The sequence below is a fragment of the Grus americana genome, chromosome 7, assembly GCF_028858705.1.
Source record: "Grus americana isolate bGruAme1 chromosome 7, bGruAme1.mat, whole genome shotgun sequence".
Taxonomy (NCBI): Eukaryota; Metazoa; Chordata; class Aves; order Gruiformes; family Gruidae; genus Grus; species Grus americana.
The window spans coordinates 38655616-38678316 of NC_072858.1; the positions used below are offsets into that span (position 1 = coordinate 38655616).

The 22701-nt window shown below is 41.3% G+C and overlaps 1 protein-coding gene across 6 annotated transcripts in view; it reads right to left on the reverse strand.

Moving 5' to 3' along the window:
* PCDH15 (protocadherin related 15) overlaps window positions 1-22701 on the reverse strand; it is a 1027345-nt gene that overhangs the window by 263332 nt on the left and 741312 nt on the right. For all 6 annotated transcript variants that reach the window (XM_054831779.1, XM_054831776.1, XM_054831775.1 and 3 more), the window contains one exon: window positions 3772-3932. In XM_054831779.1, coding sequence (XP_054687754.1) covers window positions 3772-3932 — 161 coding nt within the window. The remainder of the gene's footprint in view (window positions 1-3771; window positions 3933-22701) is intronic.

A 22701-nucleotide genomic window follows, 5' to 3' on the forward strand; every position in this document is an offset into this window, starting at 1 on the left:
GCTTCTCTGAGAGCGTCCTGACCACAGCTCGTGCTGGCAGTCTTTCGGGGAGACCTACATGTCTCAAAGCTTATTTTGCAGATGGAGCTTTGCCAGCGGTATGTGCTAACACAGAGGTACAAATCCTCAGCATGATTAGCCCTTCGCACTTCCCCTGGGAACAGCAACAACTACAAAAAAAGCACATCTTTTGAACATCTTCTGATTATTGGAAGATACCTAGAAAATGCCACACATTTTAACCTTTGGTTTATTAATATTGGAATTGAAAGGTCAAGTCAGAAATAAATTCAATATGCTACCACTTACATTTACCAAGTAATTTAGAAACAACTCAGTCACTTTTAAGTGCGGACAATCCAAAGTCCTGTTCTTTTTACTCCAGTGAATATCATAATATTCAAACAAAAATAACTCCCAGACTTGATGAATGGGGAAAGAAATTTAAGCTGGAAAGGCTACTACTACTACTAACCTGAGTTAATAAAACAATTCTAAGAAGAATAAAGGAGAAAGCACCTTTGGTTGAAATGGAAATTCCGAAAGGCTACTAGGGAAATACAGCATTCCAGCGTGACTTCTATTCACCACGTTCCCACCACAGCAAGTGCCAATTTACATATTTGAAGCAACAGCCTGGCATGTAAACTATTGACAGCAACTCTATTTGGATTCTGTATCTATCACTCAGCAGAGAGCGAGCGAGCATGGGAAGGGACAAAATGAAAAAAAGCTGCATTTATTAACTTCAAAGTCTTCAAGAGAATAAACAACTCAAAAAAGTGATTTCAAGATGCCTATGCCATACTCTTCTGTACAGTGAATGCAAACAGGTTTCTGTACTGACATTCTGAGACTTACAATTATACCGTAATTATCTATCTATATAATTATGCTTTCGCTCATTCTAAATGCGACCATTTCTTTGATCGATTTTTTTCCAGTTTTGCTATAATGGATTTTAGAACCATATGGCTTTCCTTACCCTTCAGACTTTGGCACTAATCAGTTTTTAAAGAGCCAGACAGCCTGGGAAGAAAAGAATGGGCTTTACGTTGGTGTTGAGATCTTACGTGAAATATCTATTCTTCCCTACATGTTTACCCTCAACTTTCTCTGCAATGAAGTACAGCAGGAACTTTTAACAGTCCATTCTCTGCCGTAAAAATCTGCAGCCAGCTATAATGTGGTTCTACTTTTATCAGCGGAACTCCTAGCAGAGGTAGGAACACACCCAATATCATCTGTAGCTTAAATTAAGCCCCTAACGTGATAATCTCCATTTATTTTTCACCTTGGCATTCTTTGCAAAAGATCCAAGAATTTTTAGGCCACCTTTAATAAACTTCAAGCGCTACTGTGTTGATCTAGATTTATTAGCAACGCCCAAGAAAAACATAATTAGTTGTAACGATAGATGTGTAAGTACACGGTGTTCTGGATTTGGTCTTTTTCACAAGAACGTGGGGGCAAAAAAAAATAGTTTGTGACCTTTGGTAAAATATGAGAGAGTATAGAACCAATATTACTTTCACATACATACAATTTCTGCTGGCTCAGTGCTTGGATTTAAAATTAGGTCTTTAAACAAACACTCATCAATCTAGGCATTTATAGGCAATAAACGTAAATACAGAATGGCACAATGTAACAAACTGTTTATGCCCCTGGAGACAAATTATCCCAACACCTTTTAGCAGTTCCTTTCACCTTCTGTTTCGATTTATCACAAGTCATCCTTTTTAAGTACTTAAAGTTTGGGAACAAAAGTCTGGAATCTTCTTTTTATCTGATCTGGTCTGGAAAACGTACTGTCACTCTTAGTAAAAATGAATCAATGGAATCTAATAAGATGTTCTTTTGAGAAAAGTAATAAAAAAAGAGCAGGATCAGGCTAACTGAATCAGCAGAGCTGACAAGCAGGCACATCGGAGAGAAAAATGGGAAGAGCATCCAAATATATGGAATGCAATCGTATATGCACCATTTGTGAATCAGAGACCACAATTTTGGCTCTGTAATAAAAAAATTGAATTTTAAGGTTCAACTTAATAAAACCCAAATTTTTATTGCTACTACTAAGTTTCACATGGTTTTAACGTGAAAGATGAGAAAAAGAGTTTATTTTTTGTTTAAAAAAAAACCCAAACTGCACACAGTCTTGAATGATTTTGCATTTTAGGGGTTTGTCTAGCTCTGGTTCTAAAGGCTGGAAACAGCCCTTAGGTAAGGGCCATATTAATTAAGTCCATGACATAAATTTCATATTTTTACTCAGTGGGCTTTTTGTTGGTTGCTTTCATTTTCTTTGGCTTGTGACTTGCAGCAATTCATTGACATCACAGAAGACACCTATAGTGGGGCTCCCACCGAAAATCTGAATTACCTTAATTCTCAGATTTTCTTTTTATATCCCAGTAAACTTAAACACAAATGAGTCATTTTACCCAGCACTACTAGGGATAAGAAGTGTTACAGTTCAGAGTAAAAAAATGAGGAAATAACCCCTAAAATACCAATGTAAACCCACCGATACTACCTCTATATAATTAAGAAAATGTACACTCTCCGCTTGTTTCCTTGCGACTTCCGTCTACTTCTTGCACAGAACATCACCATAAAGTGTCCATACGTATTCATATTAATGTAAAGTATTTGTGAGTTTAGTTAGACTGTTACTGGTATCAGAAATCAAATCATTTGACAAGGTTCCTTTGGTAAAGCATCTCATTAGAGGCTTTTGCCACCACGTCCCTTCCTCTATGTTCTGTGCTGTGTACCTTTGCTTCACATATCGAAACAGTTTGTGAATTAAAACTAAATTAAGAACAGCTGAATTCAATTAGCTCTTTTAAACTAAAAATGGAAATGAAGAGAAATTTGCATGTTGTTTCTGGTAATTATGAATATATCTTAAAACATGCAGAGAAAAATTAATCAGGCTAATACATATTCCGTACACTCCAAAGAGATCTCCTGATCTTTAAAGCACTCTTTCCATGTTGGTTACAGTCACTTTTGAGTCTGTTTTCCTTTCAGATTCTGATGAACTGCCTCGCAATGCTGTAACAGCGTGAGAAAATGTCTCTATTTTTAAAGTGTTTCTCTTCAATGAAATTAACAGAGATGAGAACACTCCTATTTCTTTTGTGCTTTTAATCGCTCTTTTTATAAAAATCAAACTTAGCCTGGCAATATATCTTTAACGCTCTTAGGAGCGAGCAGACCACACAAATTTTACGCTGCCTTAAAAAAAAAAAAAAAAATAATCTCAAGTAGCAAATTCTCAATTGAATACGTCAAGCTTTATAAGTGAACTGAAATAGTGGCAATGCCTTTGCTCTCTCTCACGTCTCACAGGTCGACGTACACATCTAAAGCAGGCTTTTAATAAGTGTCACGGGACGGGAGGTGAGCAACACTTCTCCTCCCAGACAAAAGCAGCAAACCAGAATACAAATGTTTTGAATTCAATAAACAAGTTTGGGTCGACGTGTATTTCTGCCAACTCACATATCTATTTATTCAGTCTTTATTGTTGCGTCTGTCCACATATTTGTTGTGCGCAAACGGTCAAGTTTCTGCATGTTCCCAATAAGTCCTAATAAAGAATCAAATTAACTCTGTTCACATCCATCTGGGGACAAAAGACAGATGCAGCTACTATATTCTAGCATGCCTTCTGTTTATGGTCTTCCTGTGAGCATACACAGATTCAGAAATTCAGGTCTATGGGGAGAAAAGAAAATAAACAGCAAATCCCAAACTTACATCTCTGTCCAGAACTCGGCCGGTGCTATTTAGGTATAACCTCTGGCTGATAGGGTCCAGGATCACCCAGTAATCGACGTTGTCCTTCAAGGAGAGTTCAATGGTGGGGTCTGGCCCTCCTGCTGTCCCTTTGATCAGCATATTGTCAACCAGGATCGTGCCTGCAAAAACAATAAACACGCCAGGGAGAAATTTATACGGGCATCTACATTTTTATGTATTTTCATAACAACTGCAACACTAAAAATACTGTTTTCTAACTAGAGCTTCTGGTATTTTATGTTTTGAGTGATGTTTAAAAATTCTGAACCTTATTATCTGTAATGAAAAACTGCCTCTAACACTGAAGCTATTGCCGACAATACAAGAAGCAGCACTTGCAATGCACAATAATTTAAGTTGACGCCGAGACCCATGATATACAGCTATCTATTTAACATTACGAGTTTTTTCTCCATTGAGCAATCATCACCCACTCTCACCTCAAACAAATGAAATCACTGAAATAACAACCAAAACCAGAATAAATTTTCTACAGCAAGAGTGACACATCAAGGTGAGGGGAGGGGAAAAAAAAAGAAAAAAAAAAAAGAAAAAAAAGAACAGTTACATAAAGCTCTCCAGGAAAAAAACAGGCTTTATACCTTGAGTTGCTCTTCAATAGAAAACTAAATTGCAGTGTAAGGACATGAAAACTATGTCTACCAAGACAAAGGTAGTACTCAGTTAGGACCAGCCATCTATTCGACATATATAACATGCTTTTTTTATTTTCTTGTCCCATCCTGTCAGTTAAGTGTCTTCCCTAACAGCTCTATTAGTCAGTTCACAGTACCCACGATGTACATAATTTCCTACACCAAACACTCCAACTTTCCAAATGTCAAGCATTACTACCTACCCTGAACGTTGCACTCTGGTGCCTCAGATTTGCATGCACAGTATTTATAAACACCCCTCTAAGATTTCCTTTTTCTGAAAAATTAACACTACCCAGTTTTGCTCACACTGAAGTATTAAAAGAAATGATCTTTGCTGAAGTTCATCAGCAGTTATGAAGAAAATCTGTGAACGTCACTAGCTGCAGAACATTTAAATGAGTTTAAAATATTTATCGCATAACCTCCTGTGTTAAGGGCCCAAATCATTTATTCCAAAGTGCAGAGTAAAGTTTCTCTACACCTTCACAACAGTGATTCTGTATAAATATATTCATCTGGAGGGGAGCAGTTCTCAGTTGGACGGATGCTTTTTCTGGATAAACCAGTAAAACTAATTACTGGTCTTAACCACAGCAAATTGGTTTCCAGTCCTATTGAGGAAAACACCACAGTAAGGTTTTTTTTCAGTCGCTTATTTTGAAACTAGTTCTTATAACACAATAGAGATGACAGGGAAAAAAATTATTGCCAAACATCCTTAACTTCTGCGCCAAAGCCTGGCTTCATGTTAGAGGAGCAATACCCTTTCAGCCACGTGAGAAACCGAGTTGCTACCCACGTTTTACGGTGATGAGCACAATTTCTTGTGCAACACCGCCTGTACAATTCCACTCTGACCCAGCAGCTTGTACTGGCATACAACTTCTGAGAGACCGCGACTAGTTTTAACATAAAGAGGATTTCGCCAGGAAAAACAAGCTGATTACCAACCCTGTGACAGTTCGAAGTCTTTATGTCTAGTCACCCGTTTCTCTAAAAATCTATAAAATCCACCAGCTCCCGTGTATTGCCCTCATTACTGTGCCTCAATGATGATGCAAAGAAAGGTCAGCAATCCAAATTCGAGGTCACCCGAACAAAAGGTGCCCTAAGAAAAGCCTCCCTGAAAAAAACCACCCAAGAGAACAACCACCACAACCACCCTAACAGCTTCAGTTGTTTCGATTTTTTCCAGTCGTCTTGTTCAGACCTGAAGGCAAAGTCTAAGTTCTGGCTACAGCTTCACCAGCACTAATCCCAACAGAAGGCTCCATTCAAATGGCTCTCAAGGGAAATAAAAATCTGCAATTTCCACCTGTAAACAGCACAGCATTACGTGTTTCAGCAAGGGCTACCTGTCCATAGCAAAACTATACAGTGGCATTTATAGTAAATACCACGAGCAAATTCTTGCCAGGAAAAGGAGGAGCTTAAGGGATGGAAGAATCGGGGCAACTGAAGTCACCAAACGACACAGCAAAAGGAATAGGAAAGAGTTGTGATAGTAGTGGAAGAACATACTGCAAGGGATAATTAGGAAATAGGGGGAAAAGTAGCAATAGCTCGTGTCTTCTCTCCCACGTTGAAGATCAGTAGGCCCATGAGGAGCAAAGGGGCATCGCAGCACAAGTTACAAGGACACAGAGCTACCGCAGCTGCCCACCAATACACCGCTTTCGGATGCTTAAGCAATCATGACACATAAAGAGGGTTTATTTCTCTCCTCAGAAAAGTGTTTCAAAAAGATTGTCCTATAATGAGAACTAGTCCCTGGTTTCTACCAAACTCAAGACTGTGAATATAATCTAACATTAGCAGTCTTGACTGAAGGGACAGTAGCAAAGGGAAATTACTTTTGGGCTGTAGAGAAATCCAGCATATGCAACGCTGAAGGATTTAGACCGACAACGGTGGCAGAGCTCTGACTGCTAACAGAAGAGACTGCGGGACTGTGCCCCGTGAAGGTAGCCACTACCCTGCCGTGAACTGCACACGAGCAATCTGAGGAAAAACCACATACCTCAAAGGCACGTATGAATTCCTCACGGCACAGCGTGCATTTGGAAGTGGCAAGATACACGGGCCTTAATACCAGAAGCACTTTCTGCATGTTAAGGATTGCAAAAAAAAAATGAAGTATAATTTTAAAATGTAACATCTACATAAAGAGGAAAGTGCTGCAAAACAAGTCAACAGTGGCTATAACAATGTCCTTACAGTGACGTACACCACGTATTTTACTACCTGGCATTCGCAGGCAGCTTTGGTTCAGTATAGGCTACGTACACGATGGTTTACTGCTCTTTATCCAAGGAGGCTTCGTCTTCCCTCACCTAGTTTCTAGAAGATTGACTTCTGCCAAACTCAGCCCTCTGCAAGGGCTAAAGAGCTCAAACAACTGTAATTTTTAATGAACCCGAGAACAAATTATTGCAATTACATACTTTAAAAAAAATTTTAATCAACGTAAAATCTTGATGTGATGACAAATTTCGTACAAGCTCCAGTAAACTACTGCTACTTAACTGACCTCACTGCTTTGAATTCTGCGTCTCATTCGACATTCCTCTGTTGCACTCCAACAGCTATCTGCTTGATTTAACAAAGCACTTCTGTTTGGTTTGTTTTGATACAGTGATTCTTTTGTTCTTAAAAATGGACTGGTTTTTCTTCAGATATTCATGAGGCGCTTGTACTCTCTTCACTTCAAAAGACAGCAGTTTGCAAATAAGCTTTTTAATAGCCATCCTTAAAGTATCATTCTTCTAATTTACAAAGAATCTGACATTGTGGGTCTCCCCCCCCTCCCCCCCTTCAGATATCTATCATTTTGTTCCTTATGTCTTGCCTCTGCCCTTGGCCTAAAATGCCAGGGAGGTAACCTACTAACAATAAATCTGAATACACGCCGTTCGATGGGACTGCGTCAACGGTTTGTCCATTAACTCTCCACACACGCGAGCACAAAGGCAAACACATCCCTCGGTATTCGCAACGCACTAACACAATGAGTTTAGACAATTTGCTTTTGTAATTTTTTGCACAAACAGAAGCTCAAACAATGCTCTAGCCGAAGTGAAATCTTCTACCTTGTTCTAAAAGTTACGTTCCTCCTTCTGTAATTCTAGCGCAAGTTCAATTTTACAGTGTTGGGGGGCTGAAGGGTTGGTCAACGTCTGCGGAGGGCACCTAACAGGATGCTGCCACTCGCGGGGAGGAGAGAGATGGTCCGTGTAGATGCCTGTTTCACGTACCCAATTTCTTGGCAGTTACACTCAAACGCCCCAAAGTTCAACGGTATTTCAGCACTGTTCCCTGCGCTTCTGTCCTGTGTGCGCCAAGCCATTGACAAGGACACCAGGGACTATAATTAGTAGGTATTTTTCCTGGCTAATTAAGACTGATGTAAAAGTTAGATTGCACATCAATTAGATGTAGATTTTAAGAACAGCTTTTCATCTTGTGTGGAGACCGCAACTTGGCTGCTTTTCCACCTTCACTGAAGCCTGATGACCACTGAGATGTCTTGTGGAAAGACCATACAGATTTTTCAAGTGATTAGTACAGAGTAAGCCTCAAGGAAGCAAAGTCAAGCAAGTTGCTGGCTAAAAAAAGACTACAAAAAAGCCAGAAACCAAGAGACTATACAAGAGAGAAAAGATATATTATTTTCAGGAGTAATATAACTTTTCTGAAAGTAATGACATTTACTCAGAAATGTTATCTGAGCTTGTTGAGAATTATTCAACAGGTAGCTCCAAAACAAGACAACAAAAATAAAAATTATAGACTGCTGTAAATATTATAACAATAGTTCTACACTAGACTACTCCTTTGAGAGGAATCCAGAAGCTGAAAATCTTCATTAGACTGAAATAATAGGGAAGGGGTTGTTCGTACAGATCAGTCTCTGCAGAAAGTGATCTTTCGATGGGAAGGGCATTACGAGGGACTCGGGTGCAAAAGCTGTGAAATATGGAGTTTGCAGTTTATGCTCTACTAAAGACAGCAGACACGCAATGCTCAGTGAGGACTCAACTTATTAAATGATTTAGATGCATCTTGGGATTGTTTTAATTGAATGTTTTGGCGGAGCCCTTTTTTAGAGTGAATTACGACCGGTCTGGGAATAACCCTTATGCTGGCACATGAATCAGAAAACAGGATTCTAGTAGAATGAAACCTGCAGCCCTTTTAGGAATTAAAAGGCACCTGCGGTTTCTCTTTCTGCAGTCGCTGAGCTCTGGGCACACGGAGCGTGTCCCACCTCCCCAGTGACACTACTAAAGGGGTGCACCAGCTAAAGGCTTAACTTCGTGGGACCAAGGACCTCATACACCACGCACGGTCAGTCCCAGCGACATCGCAGAGACGTACCGAACTGCAACCAATTCAGCAAGCCATATTTACGCGGACACGCAAAATACAAATTGGACAGCCCTTACTCTCACAAGGCTCTCGTACACAGCAACGGCGTGTAGCCTTCCACACGCTCAGTACTCGATGGGCTGCGTTCAATGCAGAAAACTGCCAGAGATCCCAGAGGCACCCGAGCGCTCCCAAGCACAGGGCTGAAGCCGAAGCCGGAAGGGAAGCGTGTCTGAAGCCAAGGCAGAAGTATAGCCCTGAAGTTTTTTATCATCCAAATGTACTTATCCTTCCTTCAAGAACAGTCTAAAACTTGTTCTTACTTTCAAAGTTGATGAAAAGATAAAACCACCTGCAACAGCAGGATTAACCTCCGATACTGCCAAATTACGTTAGCAGCTACTTCAGCTGTACGATGTACAAAAAGGCTAAATATAATAAAAAAAAATCCCATTCTACTGTTCACACAGAACATATTTTTCATTTCAGCATATCAATCAAGTCTGTATAACAAGTCCAAATAACATGTCAGGCAATTTACATTAAACATACACGGTATTTCCTACCCTGGAACACCAGCTGTGAATTTTTCAGCCGGTGGTATTTAGCCTGGGAGAATTATGCACAGTACCCATCTGGAAGAAGCAACTTCTGGAAAGAATCAGGTATCCTATGCACTGTACTCACAGAAGCACAGTATATTAAATGAGCAACATGACATATTACTTAAGTCACTTGTCCAAAAGACAAATGAAAAGAAAAATTGGTACTTAAAAGACATATAGATATACATACACACTCTAATGCTGAGCTGCAGTAAAGGCAAGTAACAGTAGTTGTCAATAGATGGAAGGAAACTCATCACTTCTGCACTCTAAAGCAGTGGGGTTTTTTCACACTTAGCATATTAAAAAATGAAAAACAACCAAGCAAGGATAGTGAGAAGAGGGAGCCTAAAGAAATGAGAAACTCTTGCTTTGCAAAGGTCCTCTGGACAGCAGCAGGCTGCAAGCTCAGACTTGGTGGTGGTGACAGTGAGTGGCGGCTGGGCTGACATCCAGGGTGGGCATCTTCAGAGGAGCTGGGAGACCCCATGTCACACAGAGCAGGTGGTCCTAAACCTCCTGCCGAAGGGTGAACGGCATTCCCATTGCTGCCTCCGCACTTGCACCGTCTGTTGGTCAAGTTGGAGAAACCAAAGCAGGCAGAGGGAGGCCAGAAGGTCTCCATCTGCACGTACCCAATAGCTTCTCCTCTGAACAACCTTTGCACGGTTTGCGATACACCAGGTTTCTTTCAGACAGAGCAAATGTGCATTACAACACACCTGTATCTCTCTGCTGCTTTCCTCTGCCTGCCGCTGATTGTAAAGCAATTTGAAAATGGGGATTATTTTCTTATAGAAAGGCATTAGATGGATCACTTGAAATGGTAGTTGCTTTTTTTCTTTTTACATTCTACAGAGTTTTCATAGTTAAACCTGGATCACAAACTTATTTTTCTACGTTTGAAGGTGTATGTCTGTAGAATAGGATGGATTAAATAGCAATAAATTAGCAGTCAATGGAAAATTAAAACCTCATTGCAGAAGTAAATTCTCAACATTACCATGAACTAACTTAGACTCATGCTGCGACAGTCTACACAGAGCAAAACCCAGAGTGCTACTCCCACTGACGACAGCGGCAATCGAAGGTAAACTGGGAAGCGATGCAGCTCCCTCCCCAGGGTACCAGAGCCATGGCCACCCTGGCTGCTTCCTACCCCCTCCACCAGTGGCCACATTTATGAGGTCGTAAACCAAAAAGGGAGCAAGCAGAGGGACCCTCTACACGAAACCTTCCCAACATTTCATTTCTCTTTCTGTACCCGGCTCACCAGTTGCACTTTGCTGTGCCTGCCCACCCTCGTCACTGCCCGCGGCACATCTTCGTCACCCCCCTTCCCTCCAAGCTTTCTGCTTCTCACATTTTGCCCTCCCTTTCACTCAGCACCAGGGTCAGGAGCCAACATCATTGAACAGAGCCTCTAAACATCAAAAAAGGCTTTTCTCTCCATTTAGCAGTATTTTTGCAACATGGGACCATAGGAATGTCTTGATGGGATCAGCCTATGGTCTGCAAAGTCCTTTACTAGATGTCCTACAGTACTCTGCATTGCAAGTAGCAACACAAAACAAGTCTGCAGGAGACAGGTGAAAACAATGTCTTTCCCCTACAGGGGATCATTTTTTCTATTTCAGTCTTCAAAAACTTCTCCTTCTAGGAAAATTTTCTATTTTCCTTAATGTTTGTGAACTCCTTTGAATCCGTTTCTAACTCTGAATGGAACAGAAAGCAAAAGCAATGACTCTCTTCAAAACGTATCTAAAGGTTTACACTGAATTACCATTAAAAATTCAACCCCTGTAAAACATTTACAAAAGATTGTTTTTAAGATAAAAAAATTCATACTTCTGATTTAAAATAAAAATATATATATGTAATTGCATATGCAAATACCTGTACAAGATCAGACCAAAGACCCACCTAGCCTGGTATCCTGGTTGCAGCAGAGGCCAACAGGCAATGCTCAGGACAGACCTAGATCTCAAAGTGACTTGTATCTCCCTCCTCCACAGGCTCCTTGGCTCCACATCTCCCTCGTCTGCGGGATTACTGGCTTTACAGGTAAAAAAAAAGGCATTTGAGGCATTTACAAACCACACAGGCTCTTCTTCAAAAGCTTTTAAAAGCTTAGAACTGCATACATTGAGAAGGCATCAATTATATTTTGCTCAAGGGACTATTTCTAAATAGCTAACTATGCATACGTTCAAAACATATCGACCTGCTAACTGAAGAAAAACTACTCGTCTGACCTCTCTCCAAGTCCGCAGACGTGACTATGCAGAGCAGCAGCAGTTCTCTGAAGGGGAGGTCAAGGTCGCTGGCAGTGGGGCAGCCGGGAGGACACCCCCCACCACCAGGGGTCCAGGGGCTTTTAGCAGCCTCCCCGGCCCCCAGACCGCCTGCTCATCTGCCCAGTAGGCTGTTGAGTCTCTGGCAACCCTGCAAGGATAAAATGTCTAACGAAAAAGAATAATTTTTGGAAGACCTTGAATTGTGGGATTCCTCTCTTATTTTTTATTTTAGCAAATAGGACCCGAAATGGATTGCTAAGGTTGACGTAAGATTTTCCATTACCTATACAAAAAGCTGCCAAGTCTCAAAAAAACAACCCCAACAACCCAGATTGGTACTCTCATACCAGACACGTACAGATACCAAGAAAATGTCTATTAACAAAAACGTTACCTTATCAAGTACCCTGCACACAATGGAAAGGCTATCAAGACAAAAAAATACACAGGCTAAAATTTCTTGGAACATTTAAAAAAAAAAGAAAAAAAATTCTCTTCTTACTAGCCAGCACAGAAATAATAAAAATGCACATACTACAGTCAGCGGTGAGATGAAAAGTCTTCAGGCTATTCCAACAAACACTGTTTCTTGTCTCATTTCCCAAAAGACCTTGGCAACAGCAATTCTTGAAGGTGATTTAGATTTTTAAGACACAGCACACACCACCACCACCACCACGGATATGCATAAATAGGCAGAACGCAACCACTTTGAGTTAGGCGTTTCAGGGATGAAGCTATTTGGAATTAGAGGAACTTATTCCAGTTACATATCCTTTGATAAAAGCAGCGCATTAGCACCATTAAGTTTCCATTAAGTTTTACTGTACTTAGACAAACCCTTTTGTGAGAAATAAAAAACAGGATGGGAATTATCCCTGCATCGCATCGGGGCAGATGATGAGGGAAAACGCTTCTGAAACAACTAAGGGTGATGTAAAGAGGGAAAACAATGTTGTACAGCAGAAACAAGAGCAAACACAATGTCCTCACCTAAAAGAAAGCAAACGAACACATGAACTAGTTGGAGATCGGAAAGGCAAGTCAGACAGTAAGAACGGGGGATAGTTGGTAGCCCTGGATTTAGGAGCTGGAATAAGACAGAGACATATGAGCTCCTCACCTAAACCCAGAAAAGATCATAAGGCTTCTAAGAGGAGGAGACCTTCAGCACCGGATGTCTTCAGGAAGATGACAGACGTGCATTCATCTGAAAAACCCCAACCTACTCTTGGAGCTAGAGGAACGCGCTGACAGTTCTTTATTCCGTGATCCTGTTATTTTGAGAGACTGAGCAGAAACATCAGCAAGTTTTACTTCCATTCACATGCTGCACCTCTTTCAGTTTGGCCCAGTTTATGAAAGTCGCAACTGGAAAGTTAATTCTGTGCCTTACTAAACCCTCAGAGACAAGAGAGAACTAGTACAGGGAAACCTCGGCGCACAACGGGGCACGAGAACGTGACACTTGACGCAACTCCAGGTTATGGAACGGCAACGTTCTGCCACAATTCGCAAGGTAGAAATTACCCCAAAGTAACCGACGTTTCTTGCCACAGTACCTGATTCTACAAACTAGCTTTTGCACTGAAAGTTATCGCTTCTGAGAGTAAGCTTATTACACCTTGCCATGGTGAAAACTCCTAGCTTGATTTTGGTACTTTGGGGAAAAAAATATGTATATTAACAAAGTTCGTGTCTATTCCCAGCCAGAACTGAGCTCCTGAGAACACAAATTCTCTGATTATGTGCATAGATTATTAAGTTAGGTACCTGCAAACAAAATGATTTGCATTTAAAAAGAAGTCATGTTCCCAGGGATATCCAAGCCTTCCCATTTAAATATATTATCACAAACCCAATCTCATTTCTATTTCAGACCTGTTTTATTTTATCAAGACCATATTAATAAACATTAATAAATGTTGTATCTACTCTTCATCTACCCATGAAAACAAAAACAATTTTAGCTGTGTGACCACAGAGACATTAGCGGAAGCCCAGGACACACATACTAGCTATTTTCTAGCTCAAAACATTTCACATTTAATTGACTATGTCTGCGCAATATGGTCAAGCTCCTCATCATGAAGACAGACCCGCACCTCCCAGACACAGCCAAGCCACCACGTACACACGACAGAGTCCAAATTTTACACCATGCGCCTGGGAAGTCCCAGCATCTACGAGTCCAGTCACAGTTTCTACCTGCACAACATTTCTGGGGGGAAATGAGTTTCGTAGAATGAATGAGATCAGCAGCACCCGCAGTCAGCAGAAAGATGCGGTATTTTCTCATGGTCTTTGCGCAGCACTGCAAAGACCACCTGCAAAACGCTCCTCTCTGGTACCTTCCTTCTCCAAACCTATGTGCAGACATCCTTGCCTGCAAGCACACCGCAGTTTCCATCACCCACCTTTTAGTTCATCTAACCCAAATCCGTGATGTTGCATTCGACCTAAAAGTCCAAGCACTTTCCTTTAAATTTCTTGTTCACCTTCTTTAACATTGGTCTTTCTCTTCCCAAACCCTTCTCACGTTAACAGGTTCAGTCTCTTTCCTTGAATGCACTCAAACTACATCTGCAACCTGTCATACTGAGTGCAAACGTGCCAGATTTTAAAATCAGAAACTAAAACCAGCAGCACTTACAGCGTACACTGACTGGTCCTTAAATGAGACAAATATGTACACATAGATTAAAAGAAATGCAACTTCAAAAAAATATTTCTGCTGAGAACTGAAAGTGTTCCTGAACTAACTTAGTGCCAACTGCAATGATTTTTTTTTTTGAGGGGCAACTACAGACCACGTGTGATAAATTTGTATTTGCAGCCCTTCCATTTCCTCTCAAGATCCCCAATTGATAATTTTCTGATAACACTATTTTTAAGTTCCTAAAAATATTCTCTGTCAGGTTTGACAAATGCTGCTGCAATACAAACAGGTTTTCATCAGAGATCTGCCTCATTTTCTACTTTCTTGGTGGCTGGGAAGACAAGACCAGGCTCTCACTGCCTACGTCCACCAAAAACACAGAGGAGCCTGAGCTGACACCTGTGGTGTCACCTTGGACCAGCTGAAAGGCCAAACTTGACCCAAAAAATCCTCCCTGGAGCATGGGGATCTCCAGCGTAAGCCCATGGCCAAATGGGAGAACCTGCAAGTCCCCAAAACCCAATGTAGGGGGAAACGGTCAAGTTGGAGCCATTGGAGTTCCCTGGCTCCTTCCCTACAGATAAGCCTCAGGGGCTTGGAAGACGGACATGAAGCAAAGGTCCTCCGGTGCCACCTCCTTGACCGACACTTGCTACCTGGGCATCAGCTGCTTGATGGACAAGATGCATGTGAACTGGAGAGACTGGTTGTTCCATTTCATTTATATTTTTTCTGAGAGGATACTGTATGTCTACTTCCATTCTATAGAAAATAGAAAAAATATCTAATTTTCATTCTGATTCTAGAAAAATGACTTATTTGGAAACACAGATTTTTGCCGCTCAGGAAGTGCCAAGCTTTGGCTAGGTTTGCCTCTCAAAATAGAAACTCATATTTCAAAATTAACCTAAAATACATCTCTGGGATTGTGCAAATAGGGTGGGACTTGAGCTCTCAATACAGGCAAGCAAGATTGATAATAAGGAGGCAGGCATGTGCGTGGGGGGGGACGTCTTTGACCAGCGCAATTCTTATGCAAAGGATTTTATCAAAATGAGTATTTCAGCACGCAACCCACAGAGATGGAGTGCAGGGCAGCTATCCAATTCATCACATTTCCTCGGGAAGACCGCACGCCCAGGTAATCTGTTTTAGACTTCTTGGGCACATTTCAGAGTGTGTCAGATCACAAATATTTATTAAAAACTAGTTTTGTAAATCTTGTTTGCTTTCCAATTCCTTTAGCTATTACTCAAGCAAATCAACATCGAGGTTTATTAGTTCTCTGTTTAGAAAAGTCTAATTTACACTTTAAACACTCAAGGATTTATAAATAATGAAACAGATCAAGCATTTATTCGGGAACACCGTGATCAGGCAACGGCCATTAAAGGTGTGAATTAAATGACTTCAATGTTTTCACCTTAATTTGGAGCCATCCCAGGGCCTGTTTGCATACCATTCCAAGAAGAGCAGCAGGAGGTTATAACACTCTGCTCTAAAAATGAATTATTAAAATTATAAAAGGCCTACCTAAACATTGCTTATGGCTATCTGCATAATTTTTTTTAAATATTTCCTAGCCATCTATGGTGCACCGTAATAACCACATGTAGCTGTTTTCTCCTCGTAAAGGCGGCAAAAAAAGGACAACTTACTGATGCCCAATAGATCCTCTCTATCTGCTCCTGCTACTTTCTGCAGGGAAGTATCCTGAGGGAAAAAGAGAGCATTGCCAGCAAACCTGGATTTTTTTTTGGAGCACCTCAGTCAATAACAAAGGCAGAGCAATTAAAGCCATGTTTGCCAAAATCTTGCCCCGACGTGACCGCTTAGTTTGAGTTTGGCTCTGGTCCCTCCATTGGAGATGATGGAAATCCCGACATTGCAACCTGTGCCTCCAGAAAGGGGAATAAAAAAGGGAGCGTGTGGGAAATGCAGGGAAAAGCCACCATCGAGTATCATCCAGGTAGAAAAATCAATCACAGACCGACATTTGTACCTAACTAGATTTGGACACAAGTCTTGTTAAACAATAATTCCATCTTTCTGTACTCTTGCTGCAATATTTGTCCTATTTACAGAGGCAAAAAGAACCCTTAAGATATGGAATGGAGCACTACAGATCAAATGCATACTGGACTTCATAACAGATAGAGGAAAATCCATAATTTCTTGGAAAACTCCTTATCTCTTCAGAAATACAAAACTGGGAGATGTAATTTTTCAGATCACGAAGGAAGGGACCTCTCATGATGCCTCAGCAGCGGCAACTACCCCAGCTAACAAGCACCAGGAGAGCCCACTAGCAGGGCAGAAGTAAAGGAGATTCTGCCTTTGAAATTTATTCTTTGCTGATCTGTAATTGTCTGGTTTTGGAGGAAGGGTGGATTTTTGTATTTTATTTTTTTTAAATAGCCTAAGCTTTCTGTGCATTACTGCCCAGCATCCCCCTTCTATGAGGGCAGGGAAAGCATTCTCCTTCATGGGGAGAGGGAAATCCCTTCTTTCCCTGTGAATTGCTTTATTACAGAAAGAAACAGCATAAGAAAAGGACTTTATCATGAAATCTAAAAGATAATTTGTAACCTACAGTTGTGCATAACCTTCCATAAATGGAGCTGATGTCAAGGAATCAAAATTTCAAAAAACTGATAAGAGAGTGGTTAAGAATCACACCACCAGTTTTGGAGTAGAACACAGAATCGAGCGATTCAGATAGCAAGCAGAGCAATGCATTACATGGACAGATTGATTAAAATATCACTCTAACATCCTTCCATACTATTTCATTCTCATTGCACTAAACCACACAAAATCTAGCTGATTTATGTCACCGCTACCAACTCATGGTTGGGTTTGCAGACACACCGATAGAAAACTAAGAAACCCAGAAATACTTGGCGCTACGTCCTGCCTAGAAGCAATTTTTTTTCCTCCTTGAGGACATTCCAAAGCAAGTTCTACGCCGTTTTGTTGCCTCTGCAACCAAGCATGGGATTTGTGTCATGAAGAAGCCAAAGTCTTTAATGCCACTAAAATGCTACGTTTGTCAAAGGGGGGTGGGGAAGCCAAACCTGTTAAAGCCACACTATTCCCCAGAGACAGTCAATTATTTCAGACTTCCCTGACCTGGGTGTCAGGGAAGCAGCGAGGACATATCCAGCTTACGAGCGTAACACGAGGATCAGGTTTTTAACCTCTTCGTCACCTACCCTACAAATGATGATTGATTTTTTTTTTTTCCTCAGATAGACCTGCTCTTTCTTCAAAGGGGAAATCACGCTCGCTAAAAAGGCTGTCTGAACAGGTCTTAGCATAAAGAAAAAGTCAGAGTGAACTGAAAACACTTAGAAAAAGCTGCTAGGCAGCTCGTGGCATTTGATTGTGCTTGTAATCTGAAAGCTCTCAAAAAAAAAAAAAGAAAATCCGAGTTAGAATAAAAATATTAGACTTGTGATTAACTAAGTTTTTGCTGTTCTACCGTATGCCCTACGGAAACAAAAACTTTAGGCATTTGCTTTATCAAGCAGTTGCAGCAAATCCTGAAACGAAAAGAAAAAGCCTTGGCATGTAATGAAGTGTTAAAAAAAAAAAAAAAATCACTGAAACGATAAAACTTATTAATGATTATATACATGCACAACTGGTACCAACCGGACTTGAGCCTCAGCCAAGCTTCTTGCTATAATACTGCTGAGAACCTCACGACGTTTAACCATCTGAGTTTACTTCTAATAAAACAAGGTGTTGTCTTACAACAGCAATTTTTAACAACAAAACCAGCTGAAAATAAACCTCTTGCTCCTTTTACAGATTCTTGCACCTTTTAAACAGGTATAGATTATCTTTTTCAGAGCAGAATTTGAAACGAAGCAAAGTGTTGAATCGCATCAGGGATGTGCCTTTTGTCACCCTGTGAAAATTCACCGCTGAGGAAAACAAAGTTCAGAACAGGGCTTGGGAATTTAGCAACTATGTGATTACAAAATGCCATCACTTCCGAGTACGCCGGTACCTTGTTCCCCTCTCACAGCAGCTTGCTCACGTGCCAGCCCCCGACATGGCAGCCCATCATCCGTTTCCCAACACCGCCTGCTCGGGATCACAGCTGCAAGTCTCCAGGGTCTAAGCTGGGATCATCAAATGAGCAGAGTGTCTCTAAGAATGAAAGCCGGGCAGAATTGGGACGCAATTCCATGGGCAAGTCCAGGAGGGAAGCGAGAAGAAAAGTCTGAACCTGTTAGCATACAAAATCCTTCTGAGCGCAGGATTCCCGTGTCTCACCCTTCCTCTGCCACCAGGATGCTCCTGTGAGCCCTACCCACCAAGTATTCATGTCATCCCTCCGCTACCGCCGGCCCATGCTGAGGATGCATCGGTCGTGCGATTGTGGCTCCTGCACCGCAGATCTATACGTTCCACCTGGATGATAAGCCATCACGCTGTGCAAACGCTGCCTCGTGATGCAACGTCTGGTACCTCTTCCAGCACAAAAAAAAAAAAAAATAATTCCTTACCAAAGCATCACACCTGATAATATTTTTTTTTTCATAAATTTTTGATAATTCATGTCCAAGGCATGTGCTGTACTAACGGATTCAGCGGACAAGACGGCTGAAGCAATCAACTTCACTCGACTGGGACCATTTAACAAACAACTGCTCAAGGTCATAGTGTTACTCAAGTCTCTGCAGTAGCTTGTAACGTGTATGATGGCAGTTAAAAATCAAACTTTCAGAATGCTGATTTATTTTAAAAATTAAAGTAAGCATGATTCAGACTTTTACCATCAAAACTTATAGCACATCATTTTTGTTTTAATTCTATACCAAGCTGTAGACCTACCGTAGCCAGTAAATGCCCAGAAGGGAACTGAGCCCTGTGATGGCAAATAAATGCGATTTTCTAAAAGACAGACTTTTTACAAGTAACTGACACATCTCCTTAACAGCCACAGTGCTATGTAAAAGCCCATTACAAAATGATGTATTTTAGACCTATTTAAAATGAACGGGAGCGCAAAATTACCAGAAAGCTATTCAAACAATTCCAGAAAGAAATCGAGTTTCCACAAAAAGTTTCAACAATCAGAAATGTTTCTCATGGCTTCTCCAAACAAGATTTACAAACCAGAGGGGTTTCGTTTGTCATTAACATGTACGAGGCCGTGCCACAGCAGCTGAGGAAGGCAAAGCTGCTTCAAGGAGATGCCAAAAAACCAGCCCAACCAAGCACGTGATTACAAGTAATCAACTTAATGCAGCTGAAATCCAAAATATCTGCCCTAAGCAAGGTGCATTACCTTGGAAAGCACTGGCTCCTGCCTTGCAGCTGCGGGACAGCAATTGCCAGATGGGGAAGGCTAACTTCTGCAAATAAATTAACTCGACGGCTTGCCAGCCTGCACGCAATGCTTTAATCCTGCGTGGGTCAGCGTGACTTGGGAGGTTTGGGCACCGCTGTAAATTTTTTTTAATTGCACCTCAGGGCAGACAGGGAGGAGGAAAAGGCCTCCATACACCCTGCACTCTCCAAATATCCATTTTCTTAAATAAATTCACATGGGCTGCATAATCCAGGATTACGTGCAAGTCATAATTAAACACGTAACTGCCACACATGCCTATACAGCAGATAGAGGCTATTTTCCGTTGCACAATCCCTAACAGAGACCAACTAATTTCTCTGATGTTACTCTTTGTTTCAAAGGCAATCCCAAAGATACATAAGGTCTCGTTACTACAGTTATCTCAGGTAAGAGAAGCAAGCAGCTCCCTAGCCTCCTCCCTTTGCTCCGATAACGTATCGCTGCAAAGCTCATTGACGGCCTCTTCCAGAGCCTGTCACCGCTTTGCCCGCTCTAAACTACGGCTCTCCGGGGGCCGGTATTCACAAGAACTCCTTTGCCGAAAATGTTGCCGATAGATTAACAATCGGAACCAAAATGGTCACCTTATGGCAAAGTTTAAGAGAATTTCTAATTAGGTGGATGCTGAAAAATTAAGTGTTCTTGAATACTAAATAGATATAAATGTAAAGCAGTTGATAGCCTTCAGGAAGCTGTGCACCGTTGCCTTTTCATACCACCTGCCCCACCTTCAGCCAGTTGCCAAAAAGGCACCTAACGTAACGATAAGGCTACTCACAAGCAAGTTTGCTGGGGAGAGCGAGGCTATGGAGCCGCAGCTGTGAAACCACAACGCTAACCACAAGAAACCTACAGCCTAACTATCACCCACCACAAACCTGTTGTGCTCGCACACCCAGGTGTACAATAGGGAAAATACATCTTCACGCACCTGACTGCTGTAACAAGCTGACCGTGAGAGTTCCGCTCGCACATCCCTGTACGGGTGCTGCGCGAACGCACCGAAACAAAGCGTAGGAAGAAAAAGTCCCAGAAAGCAAATTTAGTGAAAATGCAGGAAAACTAAAAGCTCATGGCTTTGGATGATCTACTTTGACCTGTACACAACTCCAGTCTCATCCCCAGCTGCCCCTCTTTCACTTGAGTCATAGCTCCCTAATTGAGAGGAACAAAGCAAGCCACATACACAAAAAAAATCTCTTTAAGATGAAGCCTTTTCATTATGCCTTGAGAGGCACAAAGGAGAAATACCTGCAGCTGAATATTAGAAGATCCCTGCTTCTGGATTGAAGATGCACAGGTATACCAATTAAAGGCTCTATTGTAACATAAACATAAAAAAAATATTACTCTAACTTCTCATTTTCAAATAAAAAGCAATTTTCAGGGTAATTACCTGCCCAGCATTGAAGAGTATATTTTCATCACTAATTCTACAATGCAAAATGTAAAATTCTACTACCAAAGTGTAAAGGAAAAGAAAAACAAACAAAAAAAGCAAGCATTGAATAAATTGTCTGGTTGGTCAGTGCAGGGGAAAAAAAAAAAAGTCAAAATCCATGGGTAAAAGAGAAATATAAATGTGCTTTTAAATAACTGGAAATGATGCATTGCTTTAGCCTGCACAGGTGAGGGCTAATAGTATGTGCTATTACCACTGAATAACCAGCTAGCTTCTCCTTAGCCTTTGTACGGTGTTTGACTGGAGCAACAAACAATAAACAGCCTCACACAACTTAATTGTCTTACTAGAAAATAATTACATTGGCATCCCACGTTTAGCAAACGTGGCAAAGAATATCCCTTTCAGAGAACGGAGGTCTGAGCACGACAATGAAAAATGAGATTTCTGTACAGAGAGATACGGACAGACATATTTTTCAGGATAAATACGTTAAAAGAGTAATTCTATATTGGGTTTTGCAGCCCAGAAGTCTGATAGGAGAAGGCCACCACATTGCAGGACTTCACACTGAGATAATATCTCGATTGTAACATCTTCTCGGGCAAGGAGGCTGCCCAACACCAACAAACGCTCAGTTGCCAATAGGCCGGGGAGCGGGGGGGAACCAGCCCAATGCTTTGGATGCTCTCGCATCCCAACAGAGCTATTCAGTGCCGAGTTCCTAGCACTCTGCTTCCTTTCTCCTACTGCAAAAGTTCCTGTATTTTAATAGCCCGGAATAAGACGTGTTTCTGCAGATTTATACAGTCACTGCACACATTTCAAGGAAAATCACGTGAATCTTTGTGAGCGTGATTTCACTCATGATGTCACCATGAATGACGGTTTATCGCTGTCGATAATAGATGTCTGAGACACTAATAATATTAAATAATGTTTAATTCTACTTCTAAGAGATTAATACAGTAGGATTGCAATCATGTTTACATATGGAGTAACACCACAGCAGCATTCTGCCCAAACTGGAACTGAACAATTTAGAGTCCCCGCTCAGTATTCTCCCAGCCCTTACTGCTGTATGTCCCTTCCCCAGGTCCCTCCCTCAGACGCACATTTCCTATAGTATAAACACAGCAAGAGAGGAAAAAGAATCCCTTTCTGTTCTGTAAATCACCAAACTTTTCTTTATACTAACTCGCAGCTTGGTTTTTGGCCGGATCTTAAATGGAAATTGGCCATGAAATCTCTGTCCATCCCACTCGCAGATTGTCCCATAATAATTTCAAAACCCCTTGGGTCCATTTCAACCAAACGTAAAACACGGCTGGAAATCTCAAACACATTCCTAGAGGTGCTGTGAGAAATGAGGGATTTGGGCTGAGGAGACATCTCCTCCACAGAGGCAAAGCCTTGGCTACGGCAAGTGGAGCACGCGGCTTGGGAGCCCGTCTCACACCTTGCCTTCCCGTGGCAGGGGACAAGAGGAGATAAAATTAATGCTAAAGAGCAAACGCGTACAGAACA